Raw genomic sequence first — 26,989 nt, 5'->3', positions numbered from 1 at the left:
TCTGCACTTTTTTTTGACAGAAAAGTTGTCACTTTAAATGTATTCCCCAGTACATTGCTAACTGCATAGGTCCAGGCTCCATCCACATGTTACAGGACACGACTGGTGACGGCTCATAAAGTCTTATGTTTGTGTAATGACAGTCACCTCTATTACAGAAGTGTCTGACCTCTGTATAAGCAATATCGCCCCTGCAAATTGTACAGCGCTGCAGAATATGTTGGCGCTATAGAAATAAAATGTATTATTACATTGTAATGTCACTACTGTAATACCGCCCCCTATAGGTCTGTGGACAAGTCACTATTATAATACCGCCCCCTATAGGTCTGTGCACAGGTCACTACTGTAATACCGCCCCCTATAGGTCTGTGCACAGGTCACTACTATAATACCGCCCCCTATAGGTCTGTGCACAGGTCACTACTATAATACCGCCCCCTATAGGTCTGTGCACAGGTCACTACTGTAATACCGCCCCCTATAGGTCTGTGCACAGGTCACTATTATAATACCGCCCCCTATAGGTCTGTGCACAGGTCACTACTATAATACCGCCCCCTATAGGTCTGTGCACAGGTCACTACTATAATACCGCCCCCTATAGGTCTGTGCACAGGTCACTACTGTAATACCGCCCCCTATAGGTCTGTGCACAGGTCACTACTGTAATACCGCCCCCTATAGGTCTGTGCACAGGTCACTACTGTAATACCGCCCCCTATAGGTCTGTGCACAGGTCACTACTGTAATACCGCCCCCTATAGGTCTGTGCACAGGTCACTACTGTAATACCGCCCCCTATAGGTCTGTGGACAAGTCACTATTATAATACCGCCCCCTATAGGTCTGTGTGCAGGTCACTACTATAATACCGCCCCCTATAGGTCTGTGCACAGGTCACTACTATATACCGCCCCCTATAGGTCTGTGTGCAGGTCACTACTATAATACCGCCCCCTATAGGTCTGTGTGCAGGTCACTACTATAATACCGCCCCCTATAGGTCTGTGCACAGGTCACTACTATATACCGCCCCCTATAGGTCTGTGGACAATTCACTATTATAATACCGCCCCCTATAGGTCTGTGCACAGGTCACTACTATAATACCGCCCCCTATAGGTCTGTGCACAGGTCACTACTGTAATACCGCCCCCTATAGGTCTGTGTGCAGGTCACTACTGTAATACCGCCCCCTATAGGTCTGTGGACAAGTCACTATTATAATACCGCCCCCTATAGGTCTGTGTGCAGGTCACTACTATAATACCGCCCCCTATAGGTCTGTGCACAGGTCACTACTATATACCGCCCCCTATAGGTCTGTGTGCAGGTCACTACTATAATACCGCCCCCTATAGGTCTGTGTGCAGGTCACTATATATAATACTGCCCCCTATAGGTCTGTGTGCAGGTCACTACTATAATACCGCCCCCTATAGGTCTGTGCACAGGTCACTACTATAATACCGCCCCCTATAGGTCTGTGTGCAGGTCACTATATATAATACTGCCCCCTATAGGTCTGTGCACAGGTCACTATTATAATACCGCCCCCTATAGGTCTGTGCACAGGTCACTACTATATACCGCCCCCTATAGGTCTGTGTGCAGGTCACTACTATAATACCGCCCCCTATAGGTCTGTGTGCAGGTCACTATATATAATACTGCCCCCTATAGGTCTGTGTGCAGGTCACTATATATAATACCGCCCCCTATAGGTCTGTGTGCAGGTCACTATATATAATACTGCCCCCTATAGGTCTGTGTGCAGGTCACTACTATAATACCGCCCCCTATAGGTCTGTGCACAGGTCACTACTATATACCGCCCCCTATAGGTCTGTGTGCAGGTCACTACTATAATACCGCCCCCTATAGGTCTGTGTGCAGGTCACTATATATAATACTGCCCCCTATAGGTCTGTACACAGGTCACTATATATAATACCGCCCCCTATAGGTCTGTGCACAGGTCAAAGATAACTTATCCCCTGTCTACCTAATCTGATCAGTGGGGGTCTTCCTCTGTTTACACAATGGGGGTCTTTTGTACCCCTGTCTTAAAGGAGTTGCTCACTTCTATATATGTCATTGATAAAAGATTTGCTAATCAGCTGTGTGAAGGGGTCACAGGGCTCACGCATCGCACCCCATCTGTTTCATGGCGGCCCTGCAGTGTCATTACAGACTTGTCCCATTCACTTGTATGACCACTGTGGCCCCTTCAAACAGCTGATCACTAGGGGTGCTGCGTGTTGGACCCCCACAAATGACCTATCCTGAGGATATAAAAAGAACAGGCCAATCCCTTTAATAGAGCGGTGCTTGCAGCGATTCCACATGTGCGCTGACACTTCCTAATTGGGAGGTGATGGGATATTTGTGGCCTTTATCAGTGTGACTTGTGATGGGTGTCAGACCTGGGGGGTTGTGCTGGGACCTTTCTCTTTTTGTGCTGTGACATTGAGCCAAGTATACGGGGGGGGGGGGGGGGGCTACATAAGGGTTAAGATTTATTAATATTATTTCTTATTGTCTCTTCTATCCAGGTGATAAAGGGGAGGGACTAGAGGGGGGGGGGGGGATAAAAAAAAATCCCCTATAGCCGCCCCTCTGGGGCTAGTACTGGATATATAACCACTGCTTATGGCAGCCTGTATTCCGTCATTGGAGAGAGCGATCTGCATTGTCTAATAATGACATAATACAGACTATTAGCGGCACAATGATGGGAGAGGAGGCGACGGAAATGAGATAATCCGCAGATGATTGCCGCTATTACCTTAATGATATTCTACAATGTCACCCAATAACTATTGTGTATGACCCACAATGCTGAGCAGCCGACGAGCGGGCTATATATTATATTACATGACTGTATACTACACTTGTGTGGCCGGCGCCCCCGTCCTATGGTAAGTGCTTTATTAGACTCCCCTGTGACAATACCTGAACGTCGCAGCTTCTCCCCACATAATATGTGGTCTCCGTCTCCGATGTCCCGACTAGATCCCAGTGCACGAGATGCTGCAGGTGGATTTTGCTTTTTGCTTTCCTGCTTACTGACTGTTTCTCTTACTAAGGGTGTCATGCACATGTCTGCATTTTAGGGAATTTTGCCCCCCTTAAACTGCTTCTCCAGGGAGACTTTTTGGACTTCCTCTGGTGTTCTGTAGAAGCTGTACCTAGGGGTCCGAGTTGGTTGCAGGTAAAGTGATTGGACCCTGGACCCAACCCCTGTCCTTTGTTTATAGGGAGCCGCCATAGTCCAGGTCGCTATATGGTACACACGGGAGAGACCAGAGGCGGTGGTACCTGGGGGAGGGGCATGTTATCCAGGGTTGGAACCTGCCGGACCCTCTAGGTACAGAATCTTTAAAACCCCAGAGGAAGCAAATGTATAAAGGCTTCCTGGAGACCACGTTTAAGGCCGCGGGCGCTCGTTGTGGAGACACTGCATTATTATTATTATTATATGACCAGGAGTGGATTTAGCAGGAAGAATTGTTCAGGCTTCCTATAGATTTCCCGTTCTTTTCTCAAGCCACTCCGTAATACCAGACACAGCCTGTGGTCAGAGTGGCGCTGTTACTTTGTGGTTGTCCAAAAACTGAAACGGATCACCTTTACACAGACTAGGTGATAATTATAGATTAGGGGTCACGTCTCTTCTGCGTACGGTCACCCTATTGATAGTCTATGGAGCGGCCAGAGAGAAGCTGACAGCCCACATCTATCCTCAGCTTCTCTATGCCAGCCCCATATAGTGTGGATGGAGCAGCACTGAGCATGCTCAGTCTAGGGACAAACCCCTGACCAAAGCAACTCTGCTACATAGCTGTCTGTGCTTCCATCACGTATAGAGTCTGACATGAATACATATGATGATGATGATGACGTATATAGGACCTCAGACGCCTCCTTAGGGGTCTTTTATCGTGTAGTAGACTATGCCGTACTGTCCTGCACCATCCTGACATGTACATTATACCGCACTGATAGGTGCAAATGACCAGGGGAATGGCCAGCTAGAAGATCCAGCATAAATATGAATGTTTAATATTTCATGAAAGAATAATAACCTGCGTGTGTGAACAGGTGCTGGGCTGGACTGCGCTGTAACCCCTCTCCCACGTTACACTACATTCTGCTGCACCTCTATCCCAGGCGGGCGAGTCCTCTAATCCTTATGGACATTCCTATCCTGCCCAGTGACTGATTGACCCTGGACGTAGAAGGGTTAAAGCAACAGTCTCTGGTGGGACTTAGGTGTGGCAGCTCCGCTGGGCACTTGGTGGGTGGTTTAAGGACTGGGTGTGGTATGGCAGAAAGGACAATGAGCGGGGCTTTCATATTTAAGGATTGTTATGTGGATTTTGCTGCCTAAGTGGTTTCCTGGTGTAGTCTGGAGTGGTGTGGAGGATTTACAGCTGTCAGTTATGTAATGTTATGGATGCTCTCTGACGCCCCCTACTGTCCACATACAGCTAGAGCCTGTGAGTGACAGGCTGAGACAGGTGTAATGATGCTCCGCCATCCACCTTCCCTATAGGGCACGCTGTGACCTGCAGGAGGAACAAGTGCATCCTCACCCACACCTGTCACTACCTGCACTGTCATGTTTGCCGGGGACCGCCTTATACAGAAGGCTGCAGCACGCTACATGTCTCCTGTCAGGGTGGAACTACAACTCCAAGCATGCCCCTTCTAGGGGAGTTTATATTAAGTTAGATTTATGGTAGTCTAAACCCTGTCCTATGTCTCAGATGTTTTGTGTAACCCTTGTAATTACCCGGATAGACGGAGCACAAAGCAGAGACGATGTAGCGCGATGTGCTGCAGCTCATGAATCACACGGGGTGTTCTGATGTGATTCAGACTTTAGGGGAAGAATCTGTCGCCCTAAGGCCTCGCTCTGATGGGCGTATTGTATCCGTACAAGGGAGAACCTGGAAGACAACAGCAGAATACTGACCGGGTGCTATGTCTGCACCAGCCCCAACACCAAGGAGTAGTCCTGATATACTTTGTGTCCCTCTATATACCAGTGATGTAGCCATATATACCCCATCTGATTGCAGCAGCCAAGCACTGGCCTCAATGGTCTGATGCTGGATACCACTGAGGCCTAGTACTCTGTGTGCTCTTCACTGCAATCCTGTTCATGAACCAGGAAGATCAGGATGAGCAGAAAATGACTGCAATTCCGATACTTTAATGCATTGTCTGTATATAATGGTGCAGTCTATGGGCCCTCCTGGAGCAGCCGGAGGATTCCTGTGCAGGCCGAGGACAGCGGCTGTGCAGTGTGGGGGCGGCGGGTGCGTTGGATCCGGTCCAGGTTTCATTCCTGGATGCTGATCATTTGCACCCGTCGCTCCTACGCTCTGCATTATATGGATTGTGAAGCTTTCTCGGGCCTTCCTTCCCCCAGCACATGTCTCCTTCCCTCTAGTACTTCTTGTGTATTGCAGCTGTCTTGGATAACAAGTGTAGGCAACATCTTGGAACGGGTAGAGCGCCACGTGCAAGGCTGGGACACTCTTATTGTGTTGTGGACCTGACCACGGTACGACATAATGCACAGTGACAAAGGAGCTTTCCAGGAAGGACGGGGCCCTTTCATGTCACACATGGTGGTTATTACATAAAGGATGGCCATCAGCCGGGCTACAACCTGAATAGCCATTTGTCCAGGTCATGTTACTTTAATAATGCGCCTGTTAAGCAGAAGAGCCAGGCCTGTGTCTGGAGAATCAGGGGGGCGCCTGGAGATGGTCTCCGTGTCTCCTTCTACATTCCACACATAGCTGCCCCATCCCCCTTGTCAGTAACCCCTTCACCCCAAGCACGGCTTGAGAATCAGTACATTGACATGTAGTATGCAGGGTATCTAAGCCATGTGCACGGGGCAAACTCTGGGTGTGTTGTTTGTGCCCGGCCACGGGCGCCCTGGACAGACACACACACACACACACAACACTGCCTGGGGGGGTCAGATAGTGGGATATCAAATCCACCATTACATTGCAGGAAATTGTCAGGATACAGATAACACCGACCGAGTCCTAAGCACAAGACCGTATACAGGGCCATACAAGATGTCATAGGGCACCTATAGAACATGACCGGAGTCCCTGCCTCCTTGTATCTATGATGGTTGGAGTAGTCCCTGCCTCCTTGTATCTATGATGGTTGGAGTAGTCCCTGCCTTGTATCTATGATGGTTGGAGTAGTCCCTGCCTTGTATCTATGATGGTTGGAGTAGTCCCTGCCTTGTATCTATGATGGTTGGAGTAGTCCCTGCCTCCTTGTATCTATGATGGTTGGAGTAGTTCCTGCCTTGTATCTATGATGGTTGGAGTAGTCCCTGCCTCCTTGTATCTATGATGGTTGGAGTAGTCCCCGCCTTGTATCTATGATGGTTGGAGTAGTCCCTGCCTTGTATCTATGATGGTTGGAGTAGTCCCGCCTCCTTGTATCTATGATGGTTGGAGTAGTCCCTGCCTTGTATCTATGATGGTTGGAGTAGTCCCTGTCTCCTTGTATCTATGATGGTTGGAGTAGTCCCCGCTTGTATCTATGATGGTTGGAGTAGTCCCTGTCTCCTTGTATCTATGATGGTTGGAGTAGTCCCGGCCTCCTTGTATCTATGATGGTTGGAGTAGTCCCTGCCTTGTATCTATGATGGTTGGAGTAGTCCCTGTCTCCTTGTATCTATGATGGTTGGAGTAGTCCCTGCCTTGTATCTATGATGGTTGGAGTAGTCCCTGTCTCCTTGTATCTATGATGGTTGGAGTAGTCCCGGCCTCCTTGTATCTATGATGGTTGGAGTAGTCCCTGCCCTTGTATCTATGATGGTTGGAGTAGTCCCCTGTCTCCTTGTATCTATGATGGTTGGAGTAGTCCCTGCCTTGTATCTATGATGGTTGGAGTAGTCCCCTGTCTCCTTGTATCTATGATGGTTGGAGTAGTCCCTGCCTCCTTGTATCTATGATGGTTGGAGTAGTCCCGGCCTCCTTGTATCTATGATGGTTGGAGTAGTCCCTGTCTCCTTGTATCTATGATGGTTGGAGTAGTCCCTGCCTCCTTGTATCTATGATGGTTGGAGTAGTCCCGGCCTCCTTGTATCTATGATGGTTGGAGTAGTCCCTGTCTCCTTGTATCTATGATGGTTGGAGTAGTCCCTGCTCCTTGTATCTATGATGGTTGGAGTAGTCCCGGCCTCCTTGTATCTATGATGGTTGGAGTAGTCCCTGCCTTGTATCTATGATGGTTGGAGTAGTCCCCTGCCTCCTTGTATCTATGATGGTTGGAGTAGTCCCCGCCCTTGTATCTATGATGGTTGGAGTAGTCCCTGTCTCCTTGTATCTATGATGGTTGGAGTAGTCCCGGCCCTCCTTGTATCTATGATGGTTGGAGTAGTCCCTGTCTCCTTGTATCTATGATGGTTGGAGTAGTCCCCTGCCTCCTTGTATCTATGATGGTTGGAGTAGTCCCTGCCTTGTATCTATGATGGTTGGAGTAGTCCCCGCTCTTGTATCTATGATGGTTGGAGTAGTCCCGGCCTCCTTGTATCTATGATGGTTGGAGTAGTCCCTGCCTTGTATCTATGATGGTTGGAGTAGTCCCTGTCCTCCTTGTATCTATGATGGTTGGAGTAGTCCCTGCCTTGTATCTATGATGGTTGGAGTAGTCCCTGCCTCCTTGTATCTATGATGGTTGGAGTAGTCCCGGCCTCCTTGTATCTATGATGGTTGGAGTAGTCCCGGCCTCCTTGTATCTATGATGGTTGGAGTAGTCCCGGCCTCCTTGTATCTATGATGGTTGGAGTAGTCCCTGCCTTGTATCTATGATGGTTGGAGTAGTCCCGGCCTCCTTGTATCTATGATGGTTGGAGTAGTCCCTGTCTCCTTGTATCTATGATGGTTGGAGTAGTCCCGGCCTCCTTGTATCTATGATGGTTGGAGTAGTCCCTGTCTCCTTGTATCTATGATGGTTGGAGTAGGTCCCTGCCTTGTATCTATGATGGTTGGAGTAGTCCCGGCCTCCTTGTATCTATGATGGTTGGAGTAGTCCCTGTCTCCTTGTATCTATGATGGTTGGAGTAGTCCCTGCCTTGTATCTATGATGGTTGGAGTAGTCCCTGTCTCCTTGTATCTATGATGGTTGGAGTAGTCCTGCCTCCTTGTATCTATGATGGTTGGGAGTAGTCCCCGCCTCCTTGTATCTATGATGGTTGGAGTAGTCCCTGTCTCCTTGTATCTATGATGGTTGGAGTAGTCCCGCCTCCTTGTATCTATGATGGTTGGAGTAGTCCCTGCCTCCCTTGTATCTATGATGTTGGAGTAGTCCCTGCCCTTGTATCTATGATGGTTGGAGTAGTCCTGCCTCTGTATCTATGTGGTTGGAGTAGTCCCTGTCCTCCTTGTATCTATGATGGTTGGAGTAGTCCCTGCCCTTGTATCTATGATGGTTGGAGTAGTCCCTGCCTCCTTGTATCTATGATGGTTGGAGTAGTCCCTGCCTTGTATCTATGATGGTTGGAGTAGTCCCTGTCTCCTTGTATCTATGATGGTTGGAAGTAGTCCCTGCCTTGTATCTATGATGGTTGGAGTAGTCCTGCCTTGTATCTATGATGGTTGGAGTAGTCCCTGCCTCCTTGTATCTATGATGGTTGGAGTAGTCCCCTGCCTCCTTGTATCTATGATGGTTGGAGTAGTCCCTGCTCCTTGTATCTATGATGGTTGGAGTAGTCCCTGCCTTGTATCTATGATGGTTGGAGTAGTCCCTGCCCTTGTATCTATGATGGTTGGAGTAGTCCCTGCCTTGTATCTATGATGGTTGGAGTAGTCCCTGCCTCCTTGTATCTATGATGGTTGGAGTAGTCCCTGCCTCCTTGTATCTATGATGGTTGGAGTAGTCCCTGCCTCCTTGTATCTATGATGGTTGGAGTAGTCCCTGCCTTGTATCTATGATGGTTGGAGTAGTCCCTGCCTTGTATCTATGATGGTTGGAGTAGTCCCTGCCTCCTTGTATCTATGATGGTTGGAGTAGTCCCTGCCTCTTGTATCTATGATGGTTGGAGTAGTCCCTGTCCTCCTTGTATCTATGATGGTTGGAGTAGTCCCCTGCCTTGTATCTATGATGGTTGGAGTAGTCCCTGCCTCTTGTATCTATGATGGTTGAGTAGTCCCTGCCTTCCTTGTATCTATGATGGTTGGAGTAGTCCTGCTCTTGTATCTATGATGGTTGGAGTAGTCCCTGCCTCCTTGTATCTATGATGGTTGGAGTAGTCCCTGCCTTGTATCTATGATGGTTGGAGTAGTCCCTGTCTCCTTGTATCTATGATGGTTGGAGTAGTCCCTGTCCTCCTTGTATCTATGATGGTTGGAGTAGTCCCTGCCTCCTTGTATCTATGATGGTTGGAGTAGTCCCTGCCTTGTATCTATGATGGTTGGAGTAGTCCCTGTCTCCTTGTATCTATGATGGTTGGAGTAGTCCCTGTCTCCTTGTATCTATGATGGTTGGAGTAGTCCCTGTCTCCTTGTATCTATGATGGTTGGAGTAGTCCCTGCTCCTTGTATCTATGATGGTTGGAGTAGTCCCGGCCTCCTTGTATCTATGATGGTTGGAGTAGTCCCTGTCTCCTTGTATCTATGATGGTTGGAGTAGTCCCCTGCCTCCTTGTATCTATGATGGTTGGAGTAGTCCCTTCCTCCTTGTATCTATGATGGTTGGAGTAGTCCCTGCCTCCTTGTATCTATGATGGTTGGAGTAGTCCCTGCCTTGTATCTATGATGGTTGGAGTAGTCCCTGTCTCCTTGTATCTATGATGGTTGGAGTAGTCCCTGCCTCCTTGTATCTATGATGGTTGGGAGTAGTCCCCGCCTTTGTATCTATGATGGTTGGAGTAGTCCTGTCTCCTTGTATCTATGATGGTTGGAGTAGTCCCTGCCTCCTGTATCTATGATGGTTGGAGTAGTCCCTGTCTCCTTGTATCTATGATGGTTGGAGTAGTCCCTGCTCTTGTATCTATGATGGTTGGAGTAGTCCCTGCCTTGTATCTATGATGGTTGGAGTAGTCCCCTGCCTCCTTGTATCTATGATGGTTGGAGTAGTCCCCTGCCTTGTATCTATGATGGTTGGAGTAGTCCCCGCCTTGTATCTATGATGGTTGGAGTAGTCCCTGCCTCCTTGTATCTATGATGGTTGGAGTAGTCCTGCCTTGTATCTATGATGGTTGGAGTAGTCCCTGCCTCCTTGTATCTATGATGGTTGGAGTAGTCCCTGCCTTGTATCTATGATGGTTGGAGTAGTCCCGGCCTCCTTGTATCTATGATGGTTGGAGTAGTCCCTGTCTCCTTGTATCTATGATGGTTGGAGTAGTCCCTGCCTTGTATCTATGATGGTTGGAGTAGTCCCGCCTCCTTGTATCTATGATGGTTGGAGTAGTCCCGGCCTCCTTGTATCTATGATGGTTGGAGTAGTCCCGGCCTCCTTGTATCTATGATGGTTGGAGTAGTCCCTGCCTTGTATCTATGATGGTTGGAGTAGTCCCGGCCTCCTTGTATCTATGATGGTTGGAGTAGTCCCCTGTCTCCTTGTATCTATGATGGTTGGAGTAGTCCCGGCCTCCTTGTATCTATGATGGTTGGAGTAGTCCCCTGTCTCCCTTGTATCTATGATGGTTGGAGTAGTCCCTGCCTTGTATCTATGATGGTTGGAGTAGTCCCTGCCTTGTATCTATGATGGTTGGAGTAGTCCCTGCCTTGTATCTATGATGGTTGGAGTAGTCCCTGTCTCCTTGTATCTATGATGGTTGGAGTAGTCCCTGCCTTGTATCTATGATGGTTGGAGTAGTCCCTGCCTCCTTGTATCTATGATGGTTGGAGTAGTCCCTGCCTTGTATCTATGATGGTTGGAGTAGTCCCTGTCTCCTTGTATCTATGATGGTTGGAGTAGTCCCGGCCTTGTATCTATGATGGTTGGAGTAGTCCCTGCCTTGTATCTATGATGGTTGGAGTAGTCCCTGCCTCCTTGTATCTATGATGGTTGGAGTAGTCCCTGCCTTGTATCTATGATGGTTGGAGTAGTCCCTGCCTCCTTGTATCTATGATGGTTGGAGTAGTCCCTGTCTCCTTGTATCTATGATGGTTGGAGTAGTCCCTGCCTCCTTGTATCTATGATGGTTGGAGTAGTCCCTGCCTCCTTGTATCTATGATGGTTGGAGTAGTCCCGGCCTTGTATCTATGATGGTTGGAGTAGTCCCGGCCTTGTATCTATGATGGTTGGAGTAGTCCCTGCCTCCTTGTATCTATGATGGTTGGAGTAGTCCCCGCCTTGTATCTATGATGGTTGGAGTAGTCCCTGCCTTGTATCTATGATGGTTGGAGTAGTCCCTGTCTCCTTGTATCTATGATGGTTGGAGTAGTCCCTGCCTTGTATCTATGATGGTTGGAGTAGTCCCTGCCTCCTTGTATCTGTGATGGTTGGAGTAGTCCCGGCCTCCTTGTATCTATGATGGTTGGAGTAGTCCCTGCCTTGTATCTATGATGGTTGGAGTAGTCCCGGCCTTGTATCTATGATGGTTGGAGTAGTCCCTGCCTCCTTGTATCTATGATGGTTGGAGTAGTCCCTGCCTTGTATCTATGATGGTTGGAGTAGTCCCTGCCTTGTATCTATGATGGTTGGAGTAGTCCCTGCCTTGTATCTATGATGGTTGGAGTAGTCCCTGTCTCCTTGTATCTATGATGGTTGGAGTAGTCCCTGCCTTGTATCTATGATGGTTGGAGTAGTCCCTGCCTCCTTGTATCTGTGATGGTTGGAGTAGTCCCGGCCTCCTTGTATCTATGATGGTTGGAGTAGTCCCTGCCTTGTATCTATGATGGTTGGAGTAGTCCCTGCCTCCTTGTATCTATGATGGTTGGAGTAGTCCCTGCCTTGTATCTATGATGGTTGGAGTAGTCCCTGTCTCCTTGTATCTATGATGGTTGGAGTAGTCCCTGCCTTGTATCTATGATGGTTGGAGTAGTCCCCGCCTTGTATCTATGATGGTTGGAGTAGTCCCTGTCTCCTTGTATCTATGATGGTTGGAGTAGTCCCTGCCTCCTTGTATCTATGATGGTTGGAGTAGTCCCCGCCTCCTTGTATCTATGATGGTTGGAGTAGTCCCCGCCTTGTATCTATGATGGTTGGAGTAGTCCCTGTCTCCTTGTATCTATGATGGTTGGAGTAGTCCCTGTCTCCTTGTATCTATGATGGTTGGAGTAGTCCCCGCCTTGTATCTATGATGGTTGGAGTAGTCCCTGTCTCCTTGTATCTATGATGGTTGGAGTAGTCCCGGCCTCCTTGTATCTATGATGGTCGGAGTAGTCCCTGCCTTGTATCTATGATGGTCGGAGTAGTCCCTGCCTTGTATCTATGATGGTTGGAGTAGTCCCTGCCTCCTTGTATCTATGATGGTTGGAGTAGTCCCTGCCTTGTATCTATGATGGTTGGAGTAGTCCCTGCCTCCTTGTATCTATGATGGTTGGAGTAGTCCCTGTCTCCTTGTATCTATGATGGTTGGAGTAGTCCCTGCCTCCTTGTATCTATGATGGTTGGAGTAGTCCCTGTCTCCTTGTATCTATGATGGTTGGAGTAGTCCCTGCCTTGTATCTATGATGGTTGGAGTAGTCCCTGCCTTGTATCTATGATGGTTGGAGTAGTCCCTGCCTTGTATCTATGATGGTTGGAGTAGTCCCCGCCTTGTATCTATGATGGTTGGAGTAGTCCCTGCCTTGTATCTATGATGGTTGGAGTAGTCCCGGCCTTGTATCTATGATGGTTGGAGTAGTCCCTGCCTTGTATCTATGATGGTTGGAGTAGTCCCTGCCTTGTATCTATGATGGTTGGAGTAGTCCCTGTCTCCTTGTATCTATGATGGTCGGAGTAGTCCCTGCCTCCTTGTATCTATGATGGTTGGAGTAGTCCCGGCCTCCTTGTATCTGTGATGGTTGGAGTAGTCCCTGCCTTGTATCTATGATGGTCGGAGTAGTCCCTGTCTCCTTGTATCTATGATGGTCGGAGTAGTCCCTGCCTCCTTGTATCTGTGATGGTTGGAGTAGTCCCTGCCTTGTATCTATGATGGTCGGAGTAGTCCCTGTCTCCTTGTATCTATGATGGTTGGAGTAGTCCCTGCCTCCTTGTATCTATGATGGTTGGAGTAGTCCCTGTCTCCTTGTATCTATGATGGTTGGAGTAGTCCCTGCCTTGTATCTATGATGGTTGGAGTAGTCCCTGCCTTGTATCTATGATGGTTGGAGTAGTCCCTGCCTTGTATCTATGATGGTTGGAGTAGTCCCCGCCTTGTATCTATGATGGTTGGAGTAGTCCCTGCCTTGTATCTATGATGGTTGGAGTAGTCCCGGCCTTGTATCTATGATGGTTGGAGTAGTCCCTGCCTTGTATCTATGATGGTTGGAGTAGTCCCTGCCTTGTATCTATGATGGTTGGAGTAGTCCCTGTCTCCTTGTATCTATGATGGTCGGAGTAGTCCCTGCCTCCTTGTATCTATGATGGTTGGAGTAGTCCCGGCCTCCTTGTATCTGTGATGGTTGGAGTAGTCCCTGCCTTGTATCTATGATGGTTGGAGTAGTCCCTGCCTCCTTGTATCTATGATGGTTGGAGTAGTCCCTGCCTCCTTGTATCTATGATGGTTGGAGTAGTCCCTGCCTCCTTGTATCTATGATGGTTGGAGTAGTCCCTGCCTCCTTGTATCTATGATGGTTGGAGTAGTCCCTGCCTTGTATCTATGATGGTTGGAGTAGTCCCTGCCTCCTTGTATCTATGATGGTTGGAGTAGTCCCTGCCTCCTTGTATCTATGATGGTTGGAGTAGTCCCGGCCTCCTTGTATCTATGATGGTTGGAGTAGTCCCTGCCTCCTTGTATCTATGATGGTTGGAGTAGTCCCGGCCTTGTATCTATGATGGTTGGAGTAGTCCCTGCCTTGTATCTATGATGGTCGGAGTAGTCCCTGCCTCCTTGTATCTATGATGGTTGGAGTAGTCCCGGCCTCCTTGTATCTGTGATGGTTGGAGTAGTCCCTGCCTTGTATCTATGATGGTTGGAGTAGTCCCTGCCTTGTATCTATGATGGTTGGAGTAGTCCCGGCCTCCTTGTATCTATGATGGTTGGAGTAGTCCCTGCCTTGTATCTATGATGGTTGGAGTAGTCCCTGCCTTGTATCTATGATGGTTGGAGTAGTCCCTGCCTCCTTGTATCTATGATGGTTGGAGTAGTCCCTGCCTCCTTGTATCTATGATGGTTGGAGTAGTCCCTGTCTCCTTGTATCTATGATGGTTGGAGTAGTCCCGGCCTTGTATCTATGATGGTTGGAGTAGTCCCTGCCTCCTTGTATCTATGATGGTTGGAGTAGTCCCGGCCTCCTTGTATCTATGATGGTTGGAGTAGTCCCTGCCTTGTATCTATGATGGTTGGAGTAGTCCCTGCCTCCTTGTATCTATGATGGTTGGAGTAGTCCCTGCCTTGTATCTATGATGGTTGGAGTAGTCCCTGCCTTGTATCTATGATGGTTGGAGTAGTCCCTGTCTCCTTGTATCTATGATGGTTGGAGTAGTCCCTGCCTTGTATCTATGATGGTTGGAGTAGTCCCTGTCTCCTTGTATCTATGATGGTTGGAGTAGTCCCTGCCTTGTATCTATGATGGTTGGAGTAGTCCCTGTCTCCTTGTATCTATGATGGTTGGAGTAGTCCCTGTCTCCTTGTATCTATGATGGTTGGAGTAGTCCCTGTCTCCTTGTATCTATGATGGTTGGAGTAGTCCCTGTCTCCTTGTATCTATGATGGTTGGAGTAGTCCCTGCCTTGTATCTATGATGGTTGGAGTAGTCCCTGCCTTGTATCTATGATGGTTGGAGTAGTCCCTGCCTCCTTGTATCTATGATGGTTGGAGTAGTCCCTGTCTCCTTGTATCTATGATGGTTGGAGTAGTCCCGGCCTCCTTGTATCTATGATGGTTGGAGTAGTCCCTGCCTTGTATCTATGATGGTTGGAGTAGTCCCTGCCTTGTATCTATGATGGTCGGAGTAGTCCCTGCCTCCTTGTATCTATGATGGTTGGAGTAGTCCCTGCCTCCTTGTATCTGTGATGGTTGGAGTAGTCCCTGCCTTGTATCTGTGATGGTTGGAGTAGTCCCTGCCTCCTTGTATCTATGATGGTTGGAGTAGTCCCGGCCTCCTTGTATCTGTGATGGTTGGAGTAGTCCCTGTCTCCTTGTATCTGTGATGGTTGGAGTAGTCCCTGCCTTGTATCTATGATGGTTGGAGTAGTCCCTGCCTTGTATCTATGATGGTTGGAGTAGTCCCTGCCTCCTTGTATCTATGATGGTTGGAGTAGTCCCTGTCTCCTTGTATCTATGATGGTTGGAGTAGTCCCGGCCTTGTATCTATGATGGTTGGAGTAGTCCCTGCCTCCTTGTATCTATGATGGTTGGAGTAGTCCCGGCCTCCTTGTATCTATGATGGTTGGAGTAGTCCCTGCCTTGTATCTATGATGGTTGGAGTAGTCCCTGCCTCCTTGTATCTATGATGGTTGGAGTAGTCCCTGCCTTGTATCTATGATGGTTGGAGTAGTCCCTGCCTTGTATCTATGATGGTTGGAGTAGTCCCTGTCTCCTTGTATCTATGATGGTTGGAGTAGTCCCTGTCTCCTTGTATCTATGATGGTTGGAGTAGTCCCTGCCTTGTATCTATGATGGTTGGAGTAGTCCCTGTCTCCTTGTATCTATGATGGTTGGAGTAGTCCCTGTCTCCTTGTATCTATGATGGTTGGAGTAGTCCCTGTCTCCTTGTATCTATGATGGTTGGAGTAGTCCCTGTCTCCTTGTATCTATGATGGTTGGAGTAGTCCCTGCCTTGTATCTATGATGGTTGGAGTAGTCCCTGCCTTGTATCTATGATGGTTGGAGTAGTCCCTGCCTTGTATCTATGATGGTTGGAGTAGTCCCTGCCTCCTTGTATCTATGATGGTTGGAGTAGTCCCTGCCTCCTTGTATCTATGATGGTTGGAGTAGTCCCCGCCTTGTATCTATGATGGTTGGAGTAGTCCCGGCCTTGTATCTATGATGGTTGGAGTAGTCCCTGCCTCCTTGTATCTATGATGGTTGGAGTAGTCCCTGTCTCCTTGTATCTATGATGGTTGGAGTAGTCCCTGTCTCCTTGTATCTATGATGGTTGGAGTAGTCCCGGCCTCCTTGTATCTATGATGGTTGGAGTAGTCCCGGCCTCCTTGTATCTATGATGGTTGGAGTAGTCCCGGCCTCCTTGTATCTATGATGGTTGGAGTAGTCCCTGCCTTGTATCTATGATGGTTGGAGTAGTCCCTGCCTTGTATCTATGATGGTTGGAGTAGTCCCTGTCTCCTTGTATCTATGATGGTTGGAGTAGTCCCTGTCTCCTTGTATCTATGATGGTTGGAGTAGTCCCTGTCTCCTTGTATCTATGATGGTTGGAGTAGTCCCGGCCTTGTATCTATGATGGTTGGAGTAGTCTCGGCCTCTTGCAGCTCGTTTATTCTATTCTATATACAATGGAGGGACTCCTACAGTATTGGGGACTGTGTAGCAGGGTGTCATGGTGTCCAGACCACATTCAGTCTAGGAAATCCAGCTTTTCCATATTTGGCAGCTTTTCAGTTTTGCATATTTTATACTGGTAGAAGATATAGAGGACTTGGGGCTTGTAATAAATGGCAGTTCCCTCCAGAGCTGCGCTCACATTGGCCATGTTCTTCAGTCTTTCTTCTTTAAGAGACCGCAGTCATGTGGGGGTCAAGACTTTTGACCTCTTGGTCATAAAATGATCTCCTGCTTTTCATCTGCAGATCATCACATCCCCCTGCCATGGTGTCTGGTCAGGCCATAGACATGAGAGAATTGTCCCCAGACCTGTCTGTATTTCCTGACTGTCATCACCACAGGGGTGCCATTATTTTTGCCTCTGACAGTGCCTGGCTGTTCTGTCTGAGGATTGATCCATCCCATGATCGTGTGGGAAAATGGCACATGGATATTTGCGTGCTGTCTGTGCCTCCAAAACAGACAGAAATAGGACGTGTACCCGCGGGCCCCTGCAATGACCTGGGATAATGCATAGTTGTGTGTATGGGGCCACCAAAAAAAAAAATGGGTGTGTGTGATGGCCGTTTACAACATAAACCTTCTGTACAGGAATCTAGCATGAGTGTTTAGTTTTCGTGCAGCGCCTCCGCAGGAGGAATGAAGCATTACTGCCAACCATTCTGCCTCTTTTAACCCCCTGTGTGAGGTATTCGACTACGGTAACTTTTTTTTTTTTTTTATCCCCCTTTAATTATTTCCGGGATGGAAATAGTTAACCTATTCTAACCCTTGGTGTATATCACAGGGGTCCAATATTCTTGGAGGACCCCCGGATTGGTGCCAGCAGCAGAATACTCTCACGATTTGGCTCCTTGTTCAGATTGAAGCGGTTTTCTCTTCCGTTTTAACTCCTTGTTTGCTGGTTGTGTGTGCTGGACTCTGATGTGATACCAGGACGCGCTCGCTTGTGACTCTGTTTACAGGCCGGTCAGATGAGCCGGGTCACGGCGCTGCCCTCGGGGTCCTGCTGCTTGTAATTCTCTTTAATCCTTTGTGTGAGTGAGAGTAGTGAAAGCCGATAGACATTAACATATGTGTAACACGCCTCTACATTAACCCCTGCCACCACCTCTCGCTGTCTCTTGTGCCATCCAAAACTCGCTCCGCCTGTATTTCTAGAAGTCTGTGTGAAACGTCTCTGCCAGAAAGTGTTTGTGTTAGCAAATACTGCGGAATACAGACTGCTCCGAACATTGGCCTGTACTCTGCGGCTGTCGCAACCACCACCACGCAATAAAATGAGAACGCCACGCTTGTCCAATATTTGTGGCCACAGGTTACGCCATTAGATAGGCGCAGCCGTGTATGTGGGGGGAATGGTGAGCGCTGCACATCCATGACAGGGTCGGGGGTGCTGAGGGGTGTGTGACAGAGTAAAGCGGTCCTAAATATCTGGCATGGAGATGCCCCTTGAAGCTGCAGTGACATGGACAAGGGTGACGCTAGGACACTACATACAGCAGGACCTCCTGTCCATTGATATCTCGCTGGGGAACCTGCAGAATAAATTCCCAAGTGTTGAGTGTCTTTGTAGCTGTGTGTGGATGTGTCTGCCCTCCCTAGCTCTGAGGATTAGCAGACCTTGCAGTCTCCTCCAGGTTTGCAGCCCTGTGTCTTGGGCTCCTGACCACTCCTGGGATCCTCTTGTCTTTTCTTCTCCTCCTCCCTCCTCCCATGGGCCGGGGAGGAGCTGATCTATCACGTCACGAAACTGGCTGGGACAGTGCGAGGGCCTGAAACTTCCCATCAAACAGCTCCAGGAATCGTCTCCCGCAGCAAGAGTCCTCTCCTCCTGGGTCTCTATGGTGTCCGGAGCCCAAAGCGATGCCAAGGGTGAGTCCTTTACTGCTGGTGACGGCCTGAGGTGCCCTGCCTGGGACATTGGTGTGACTGTGCCTCACCCATTGTTATATGGGGTAGTGTCCGTCATGTGTAGGGATCTTCTGTAGTATTATGACAGCCTCTGCTGGGGCTACATGTGAGGCCGGGCCGGGGGCTAGCTATAGAGACAGTCCAGAGACCCCCTAATACCTGAGGAGGTCTCTCGTGTCCTGAGGGGTATTTTACCTTCCTTTTTAGGGTCCGATAGACTGACATGTCTTCTCTAGTGGCACAATATGGGGACATTTTATTGCAGCCCCTTCACAAGGGTCAACTCTCTCATGTCACCTGGTGTTTAGGTCCAAGGACTTATGACAGAAGGGGGACATGACTGCACCTCCGAAATATTCCTGTTCAGCTATCTCCAGGGCCGCCATATTGCTCCGCTCCTTGTGCCACAACTGTATGAACCGTCCCATGGTGGCTATAGAGCCTCAGACATGACTCCCCCACTTTATTTAGCTCTGTTGCTTGGCATGTATTAGTAAAGATGGAGGCCGCACCTATCGCTGCTCCGCACCATGTGCACCTGCAAAGGTGTATTTTTGGCGATGGATCTTTGTAGAGAGGACGTCGTCTTGTTCTTTTGCAAGGATCCAGCAAATTATTAATGTGCACAGCGAGTTCTCCTTCACCCCTCTGTATTATTAATGATGGAGAGAAGACTTGTAGCTACTACAACCTGAATACTACACCGCTGCATCTCATAGGAATGAATGGAGTCCTGCACAGCTGAGCTGAACAACAAATAAGGAGGGGGGTGGGGAGTCGCTGGAAGCGAATAGCACTGTGTGACTTGTATCGCCCGACACAGCTGTAGTGTAGTTCATAAGACCAGAACACAACCTTATACTGCTGTACTATGGGAACAAGGCACTCGGCCCCATTTTATGGGATGCCAGGATTGTGACCTCTCAGGTCAGTAATGTCACATCCATTGGTCACATGGCCACGCTTCCACTCTGTCCCAGCCAAATGATTGGAGCTGAGCTGCAATACCAGACACAACCACTATACAGCCCATGGTGCTGTACTTTGTAAGGAGTGAAGGGGTCACAGCACATCGGTAGTTTGCAATAGTTCTTATGGAGTATAGGGGGGAACCAGGCAAATATGGAGGTGTTACCCCGGGGCATATCGGAGTCCGGCACCCAAACACTGCACAACTAAGACCTGGGCTACGCAGTGACTCTATTTGCGTGACTAATGTAAATGAATGGCGGCACATTGTAACCCTGAGGGCGCTGCAACAAGGGCACCGCTGGAATTTTTCTTTTTTTGTGACTAGCCGTCGCAGCTTTCTCAGGGTCGCAACGTGAACTAGGGTAGTACAGCCATCTTTGGTGACACAAGGGGCATTGTGGGTAAATTCTCTGTGTATGTCTTCCCAAAATCTGTAGAGAAGAATAAGGTGTTGAGTTGAGGCAGTGATGTGCAGACGTCTGCATATCCTGTTCATATCGATCCTGAAAATGGCGCCCCCTGCAGCCAACAAGGAGCTCAGTATTCAGGGACTTGCATTTTCATCCCCTGTCCTTAGGATAGGTCATCCATATATGATTGATGGGGATCCGACACCAAGGACTCCTGCTGTAATGTCACATGGTACAGCAGATCAGTCCCATTCAAGTGAACGAGACTGAGCTGCAATACCAGGCACAACCACTGCAGTATATAAGGCGCTGTTCTGGGTATTCAGTGAAAAGACCACAGCATTCACCCAAAGCAGCTGATCTGTGGGGGTCCTTTGTGTTGTACCCCCGCTGATCACACAATGATGACTTGTCCTAAGAGGAGGCGATCAGTACGTCTCTGAACACCCCAGTAATGAGACGGATTTAGTGCAGCATCTGTGACACAGCGGACACCAATGGTTCTATATCAGATACTGACCCTGCGCCTGTCCTTGCATTATTATGGATGTGGTTGATATGTCAGGTTATGTACCGTGGGCTCGGATACAGACGTGATGTCCAGGGCTCTGCGGTATATAGCGGCCTCCGTGTATCCTGCTGAGCTCATGTTTGGCCTCTGGCTCGCCCCTCAGGAAGGAAGCCGCACCGCTCTGTTCTCTCGTATTGAAACACTTTCTATTTTCTTTATGTAACCGAATAAATACGTGAACCTCAGATTTACAGGCGGGGGGTTTGCAGGGTGACCCAGGGTGGGGAGAAGCCATGTTTGTAATGGAGCCTTTATGGCAGGAGGAAAGCCAAGTCCTCAGAATACGTATCTAAGAGATAGCCGTGTCCTCGCCTGCCCTGCGGCCGGTGAATCCCTTGTGCGCGCTCTTCAGTCTTGGTCTAATCTGGTCTTTTGGATGTTTTTGTGCGCAGAACCTCAAATAGCGGCGAAGTCTCTGAAGTGTCGTCTTATTTATCTGGATGGTGGAGATAAGCGGCGTTCATTGTGCTCTATATGGCCATGGCGTTATTTCTGTCACTCTGCGTGCTGTCAAGAAATTGCGAATGTGACCAGCCCCATTAATTAGTGTGTATAGCGCCTTACAAGTAGCTGCCTATAGATGGCGCCAGAGAGAGCGTTTCTTTATTTATTTGTACAGGAAATCTAATTTGCATACTTTTCCCAGAGAGCATTGCTTGTAAGACTCTCTCCCTAAGGAGAACCAGAGAACAAGACATTAAAGGGGTTGTCCTGGAAAGTTTTTTTTTTTTTTTTTTTTTCTTGAAGGCGCCGAATTAAAAAAAAATAAAAAATCCCCATGCTTGCCTGTCCCTGGTGCTCCAGTGGTCCAGGCCACTGACTGGTCCCACAGCGCCCCCTGGGGCTTGTCCTGGTGAAGTCCTCACCACATGTGACTGCTGACACCAATCAGTGGCCTAAGGGAAGACCCCGGGAAGTCACAGGCGATGTATGTGAGGGACGCCGCAACGCTGCACCAACTCTAATAGTAATATTTCTATAGCGCCAACATATTCTGCAGCACTGTACAATTTGTAGGGTTCAGATACAGACAGAAAGATACATCACAAAGAAAGTCATTTCACACAATGGGACTGAGGGCCCTGCTCGCAAGAGCTTACAATCTATGAGGTAGAGGGGGTGACACAGGAGGTAGCAGGGGCGGCATTGCTTATACAGGGGTCAGACACTTCTGTAATAGAGGTGACTGTCATTACATAAACATAAAACTGTCTGAGCCGTCACCAGATGTGTCCTGTAACATGTGGATGGAGCTTGGACCAATGTGGGGAAATCTGGGAGCGGGGACAGAGGAGGGCAACATTTTAGGGATTCTAATTTAAATCAATGGGACCGCTCAAGAGCTTTTTCCGGGAGCCGTTTCTTCAGGTGGAGTCGCCTCGCGATTTTGCCTGAAGACACTCCCACCTCCCGTCTAGGCCTATCCTAATCCGGAGCGGAGTGCGCATCTGAATGCCGGTTCAGTGCACCGACTTTCAGTTGCAGCTACCCGGTTTTTAGTCCAGAACCCTCAGGTTCCGGACCAAAAATTCCTGTCTGAACTTACCCTAATAGTGCCATGTCCAGCTGCACACAGAAGTCTATGGAGGAGGCGGCTGCCGGCTACTTAATTGATATAAAGTATTTTCTCATTTTGTTCGTTTATTTTGCAAGATATGTTAGTGTCAGAAAAGTTATTTTGTGGTGTATTGGAGTGTGTCTTCTCTGGCAGCCGCTTCCTCCTCCTCTCCATAGACTTCTATATAAGAAATGTCTTTTGTGTGTGTGTCAGGCTGGATACTGGTGATAAGGGAAGGAGGAGGAGAAGAGGGGCCTGATAAGTGGAGAAGGAAGCATTGGTCATTAATAAGATCTATTCTGTTTCTTTATATTCACCTGAATTATTAATGTGTGACAAGTGTATACACGTGTGTGTGTGTATATATATATATATATATATATATATATATATATATATATATATATATATATATAGTGTGTGTGTGTATATATACACATATGTCTGTGAGAATATATATATATATATATATATATATATATATATATATATATATATATATACACACACATAAATAACTATATATAGATCGGAGGTTCGCTATTATTTGCAGGCGGAATCCCATTTATTCATAAGGATCTGATTTTCAGCTAAACACATTTCCTCTCCGAATCTTGTGTGTGTGAACAGCCCCTGAGGATGGCGGTTCCCTGCGTACTGAGTGTACAGGGTTGTGCGTTCTGCATGACTGGCCTCCTTCTGGGTTAATGAGTTACTAATTAGGAGGGGAGCAGTCGGAGGCACCGGGGCGCTGCGGAGGGAAAGTGGGAGTTCTCGCTCCGTGACCGATTAACCCTGCAAAGTGCAAAGCCGCATGTTCATTCCACTTGGCAGCGCGGGGGCCTCCGGGGTACAATGAGGTGGGGCGCAGCTTCCTAACATGCACCTTATTCTCTGATTCCAGAGCATTATATTGTGTGTAGCAGCTATATACTGTATACGGCCCAGGCAGGAGGGGTTTCTGGCCCTGTGACCAGATCTACGTTATCACCTGTAATGGTTAATGTTCAATCCTGGTGCGATAAGCGGCAACAAAACTTTTACTACTGCCCCTGTGACACTGTGAGGAGGGGTACAGACTAATGATAAAGTATATACTGTGAGTAGTACTAGATGGTGGTAGTTGTTGTCTTCTATTATATTATACTTTAGCACCATTTTGCATTGCACAGAGCGGTGGCGAATCTCCCACGTATGCCGGCCTCGGAGGATTTGTTTCATGTCGTTCTATTAGACTATAATATTAGTATAATGGCATGTCTAACAATTCCCTCTCAGCTCCTTCACCATGGCAGGGATCCCGCTGCTCACGCCCTTCCTCACAATGCGCCACACGCTGCCATGTTTTCCTTCTCCTGCGGTGTGCGGAGAATCGCTCCGGCATAGATGTGAGTACAGATTATATTCTCCTGTATAACGCCGCTCATCGCTAGGTAGACGCTTTACACGTAGGATAAAGTTTCCCAACATCGCCATTACATTACCACACAGCAAGATGACTTAATGCATTGCATCAGAAAGTGACCATAGTCGTGTCAGTAGGGCCGTGTACACACACGCACACACACGCTTCCTGCATGGGGCCGCTAATGTGTGCATTATATACACGGCTTCCCTTTACTGGAATTATTGGTTGGATTCTGCACAGATGCCGGCGGCGGCCATACAGCTCTGTACTAGGGAGCCGTCCACTGCCAAATAGGCTAAAGGGGTCGGACATACTGGTCCCCTACCTCCGGGATATTTTTATGTAAGTTTTGGCGCATTTGGGGTGCAATACCTGAACCGATTTGCTAATATGGCCGCTAGCAGCCATATACGGCCAGAAGCGGCCCTGTTCCTATTCAAGTGAATGGAGGTGGGGCTGCAGTTCCAGGGACCACCTCTACACTGTATGGACTGGAAGGCCGGTATAGTGTACAGCGCTCCATACAATAGTGGTGACTCCTGGAACTGCAGCCCCACTCTTATTCACTTGTGGCCGTATATTTAGTATATGGCTTCTCTCGGGTGCACCAGTGGATCAGTTTGGCTGTCAGACCCCGACTGATCAGGTCTTCAGATCCTGGACAACCCCTGTAAGTGTCAGTGCCTGCTGTAACCACCGAGCGGCGCTCTAGCTTTGGATCTATATTTCTATAGCTCCTATGCAGACTATACGTCTCCATGATAACAGACCACAACTATCCTATGTAGTCTGATCCTCTTCCCTCAGGGCCTTGGTAACCTATGGAATGTATATTGTCATAAAGTTAGCAAAAGCTGTGCCCTCTGCCTGTATACAGCCCATGTCTGTGGGGCGCAGCCGAGGGTGCGTGTCTTCTCTTCTGGTGGCAGATTATTTCCATTGAGTTTCAACATGCAACATCAGTTGGGACATACACATTAGATGGCCATCCAGTTTGGCTGCTGTATATGGCCGCCTTTAGTATAAAGTGCCGTATACAGTAATTGTGCACCCCACCATTTCCTCACACCTAGTTTGCTGCTGTTCACACAAGGGATTGCTTTCCCTGATCTGTGGCTTTCCTTCTCGGCCTGGGGTGTGACTTTGTGACTGACTGAAATCTGGAATAACCAGTGTCTCACCTGAGCGTATCAGCCATGTGACGGTGAGTGGGCGAGCGGCGTGCGCGGCGTTACTAGGAAGTCTATACGCATTGTTATAAGAGCAGGGCTTACCCATTGGGGTATCGCTGTCAGCAGAGGTCACGCTTGTTCTCTTCGATCACTATATCCAGTCTGCAGACCTGTTACATATATACAGGGGCTGCCCAGGGGATTGCAGGGACTGCTCATTGCGGGGGCTGCCCGGGGGATTGCAGTGACCTCTTTACTACCTTTTACTTTAGTTCCTTGTAAGTGGAGATATTGGCTCCTTAAAGTGAAGCTCCAAATTTTCCCTAAAGTATATTAGTGTTCTCAATTGAGAAAGGGAATAAGATAAGCAGCGTCCACACAACTTATGAAGTTTGGTATATAGAGGCGGTAGTGTCTGTGCCCGGGAGGCGGTAGTGTCTGTGCCCGGGAGGCGGTAGTATCTGTGCCCGGGAGGCGGTAGTATCTGTGCCCGGGAGGCGGTAGTATCTGTGCCTCTGTCCCTTGCAGGCAGGCGGTAGTGTCTGTGCCCGGGAGGCGGTAGTGTCTGTGCCCGGGAGGCGGTAGTGTCTGTGCCCGGGAGGCGGTAGTGTCTGTGCCCGGGAGGCGGTAGTGTCTGTGCCCGGGAGGCGGTAGTATCTGTGCCCGGGAGGCGGTAGTATCTGTGCCCGGGAGGCGGTAGTATCTGTGCCCGGGAGGCGGTAGTGTCTGTGCCCGGGAGGCGGTAGTGTCTGTGCCCGGGAGGCGGTAGTGTCTGTGCCCGGGAGGCGGTAGTGTCTGTGCCCGGGAGGCGGTAGTGTCTGTGCCCGGGAGGCGGTAGTGTCTGTGCCCGGGAGGCGGTAGTATCTGTGCCCGGGAGGCGGTAGTATCTGTCCCTTGCAGGCAGGCGGTAGTATCTGTGCCCGGGAGGCGGTAGTATCTGTCCCTAGCAGGCAGGCGGTAGTATCTGTGCCCGGGAGGCAGTAGTATCTGTGCCCGGGAGGCGGTAGTATCTGTCCCTAGCAGGCAGGCGGTAGTATCTGTGCCCGGGAGGCGGTAGTATCTGTCCCTTGCAGGCAGGCGGTAGTGTCTGTGCCCGGGAGGCGGTAGTGTCTGTGCCCGGGAGGCGGTAGTGTCTGTGCCCGGGAGGCGGTAGTGTCTGTGCCCGGGAGGCGGTAGTGTCTGTGCCCGGGAGGCGGTAGTATCTGTGCCCGGGAGGCGGTAGTATCTGTCCCTTGCAGGCAGGCGGTAGTATCTGTGCCCGGGAGGCGGTAGTATCTGTCCCTTGCAGGCAGGCGGTAGTATCTGTGCCCGGGAGGCGGTAGTATCTGTCCCTTGCAGGCAGGCGGTAGTATGTGCCCTGTTCCTATACGTGGCATATAAGGCACCAGTGTTCGGGTACATGAAGAATTGATGGCCATTACGTTCCTTGCATTAGGCTTGTGACTACCATGTCTGCGTTGCCTGGAGTTGCGATTCTGGCAGCTCATACACGGAGATACCAATGGTCAAATACTGAAGGCAGAAACTCCATAAGCAGAGACTGCAGGAGATAAATGCATGGTGTGACTGCGAGCCTGTGCAAATATTCCAGACAATGGCGTCTCGTGCTCGTCGCCTCTTCTCTCTTTTCTGTCACAAATGTTCCTTTTGCTCGATGATCTTTCTTGATTTTCTGCCTAAATGACATCTGCAAACTTCTCGGATTTCATTCCATCAACGAAATTGTGTTTTCATGCGATTTCTCCCGGAGAAAATGTATTTTAGATGGTTGGATAGAAGTCACGCGCTTCATCACGGCTGTCACTTAGAGGAATCGGAGTTTGCTTTAAGGGGAACTCCAGGGATTCTGTACAGGGCGTAGTCCGATCCCTGTCACATTGTCGCTGTATAATCGGTAGGGACGTGTCAGACTCTGTAGGGATAAGAGCAATGGCCAGAGGTGTCTGACCGCTGCTTATACATCAGAGGGGCCTTCTTTGGTGTTGCAGCTCAGCCTCATTCACTTGAATGGGACTGAGTCGCTTCTGCTATGCTATGAGACCAATGACAAAGGGAAGAGGCCAATCGGGTGGACCCCGAACGATCGCATATGAATGACCTAAGAGAGCGCCCGAGCTTAGACGACCGAGTAAGTAACCGCTCCGCTTAGACGGTGATGCCCAGTGACATAAGGAAGTCCTAAGCGCAGTTTGTGAGTTTCTCTTGGCGTCGCCGGGCTGTGCTGACATTACTTCTTCCATTTCTCGCTCATGCGCTTCCATTAGTCGACGGCCAAACAGTTTTGATCTCGGACGTTGGTTATTTTTGGAGCGGCTCGAGTGAACAAGTCCTCAGTG

At 49.0% G+C, this 26,989-nt stretch overlaps 1 protein-coding gene across 2 annotated transcripts in view; it reads left to right on the top strand.

Annotated features, from left to right (window-relative positions):
- Nucleotides 1-26,989, top strand: part of PAK4 (p21 (RAC1) activated kinase 4) — a 38,085-nt gene that overhangs the window by 440 nt on the left and 10,656 nt on the right. Inside the window, exon 1 of one of the 2 annotated variants that reach the window (XM_075259981.1) lies at nucleotides 18,408-18,523. The exons of the other annotated variant lie outside the window; for it this stretch is intronic. Coding sequence (XP_075116082.1) covers nucleotides 18,493-18,523 — 31 coding nt within the window. The 5' untranslated portion in view covers nucleotides 18,408-18,492. Of the gene's footprint in view, nucleotides 1-18,407; nucleotides 18,524-26,989 lie in introns of those variants that run through there. 2 annotated transcript variants of the gene reach the window in all.

Source organism: Leptodactylus fuscus, chromosome 11, assembly GCF_031893055.1.
Source record: "Leptodactylus fuscus isolate aLepFus1 chromosome 11, aLepFus1.hap2, whole genome shotgun sequence".
Lineage (NCBI taxonomy): Eukaryota > Metazoa > Chordata > Amphibia > Anura > Leptodactylidae > Leptodactylus > Leptodactylus fuscus.
This window is presented reverse-complemented; position numbering and strand designations above follow the sequence as displayed.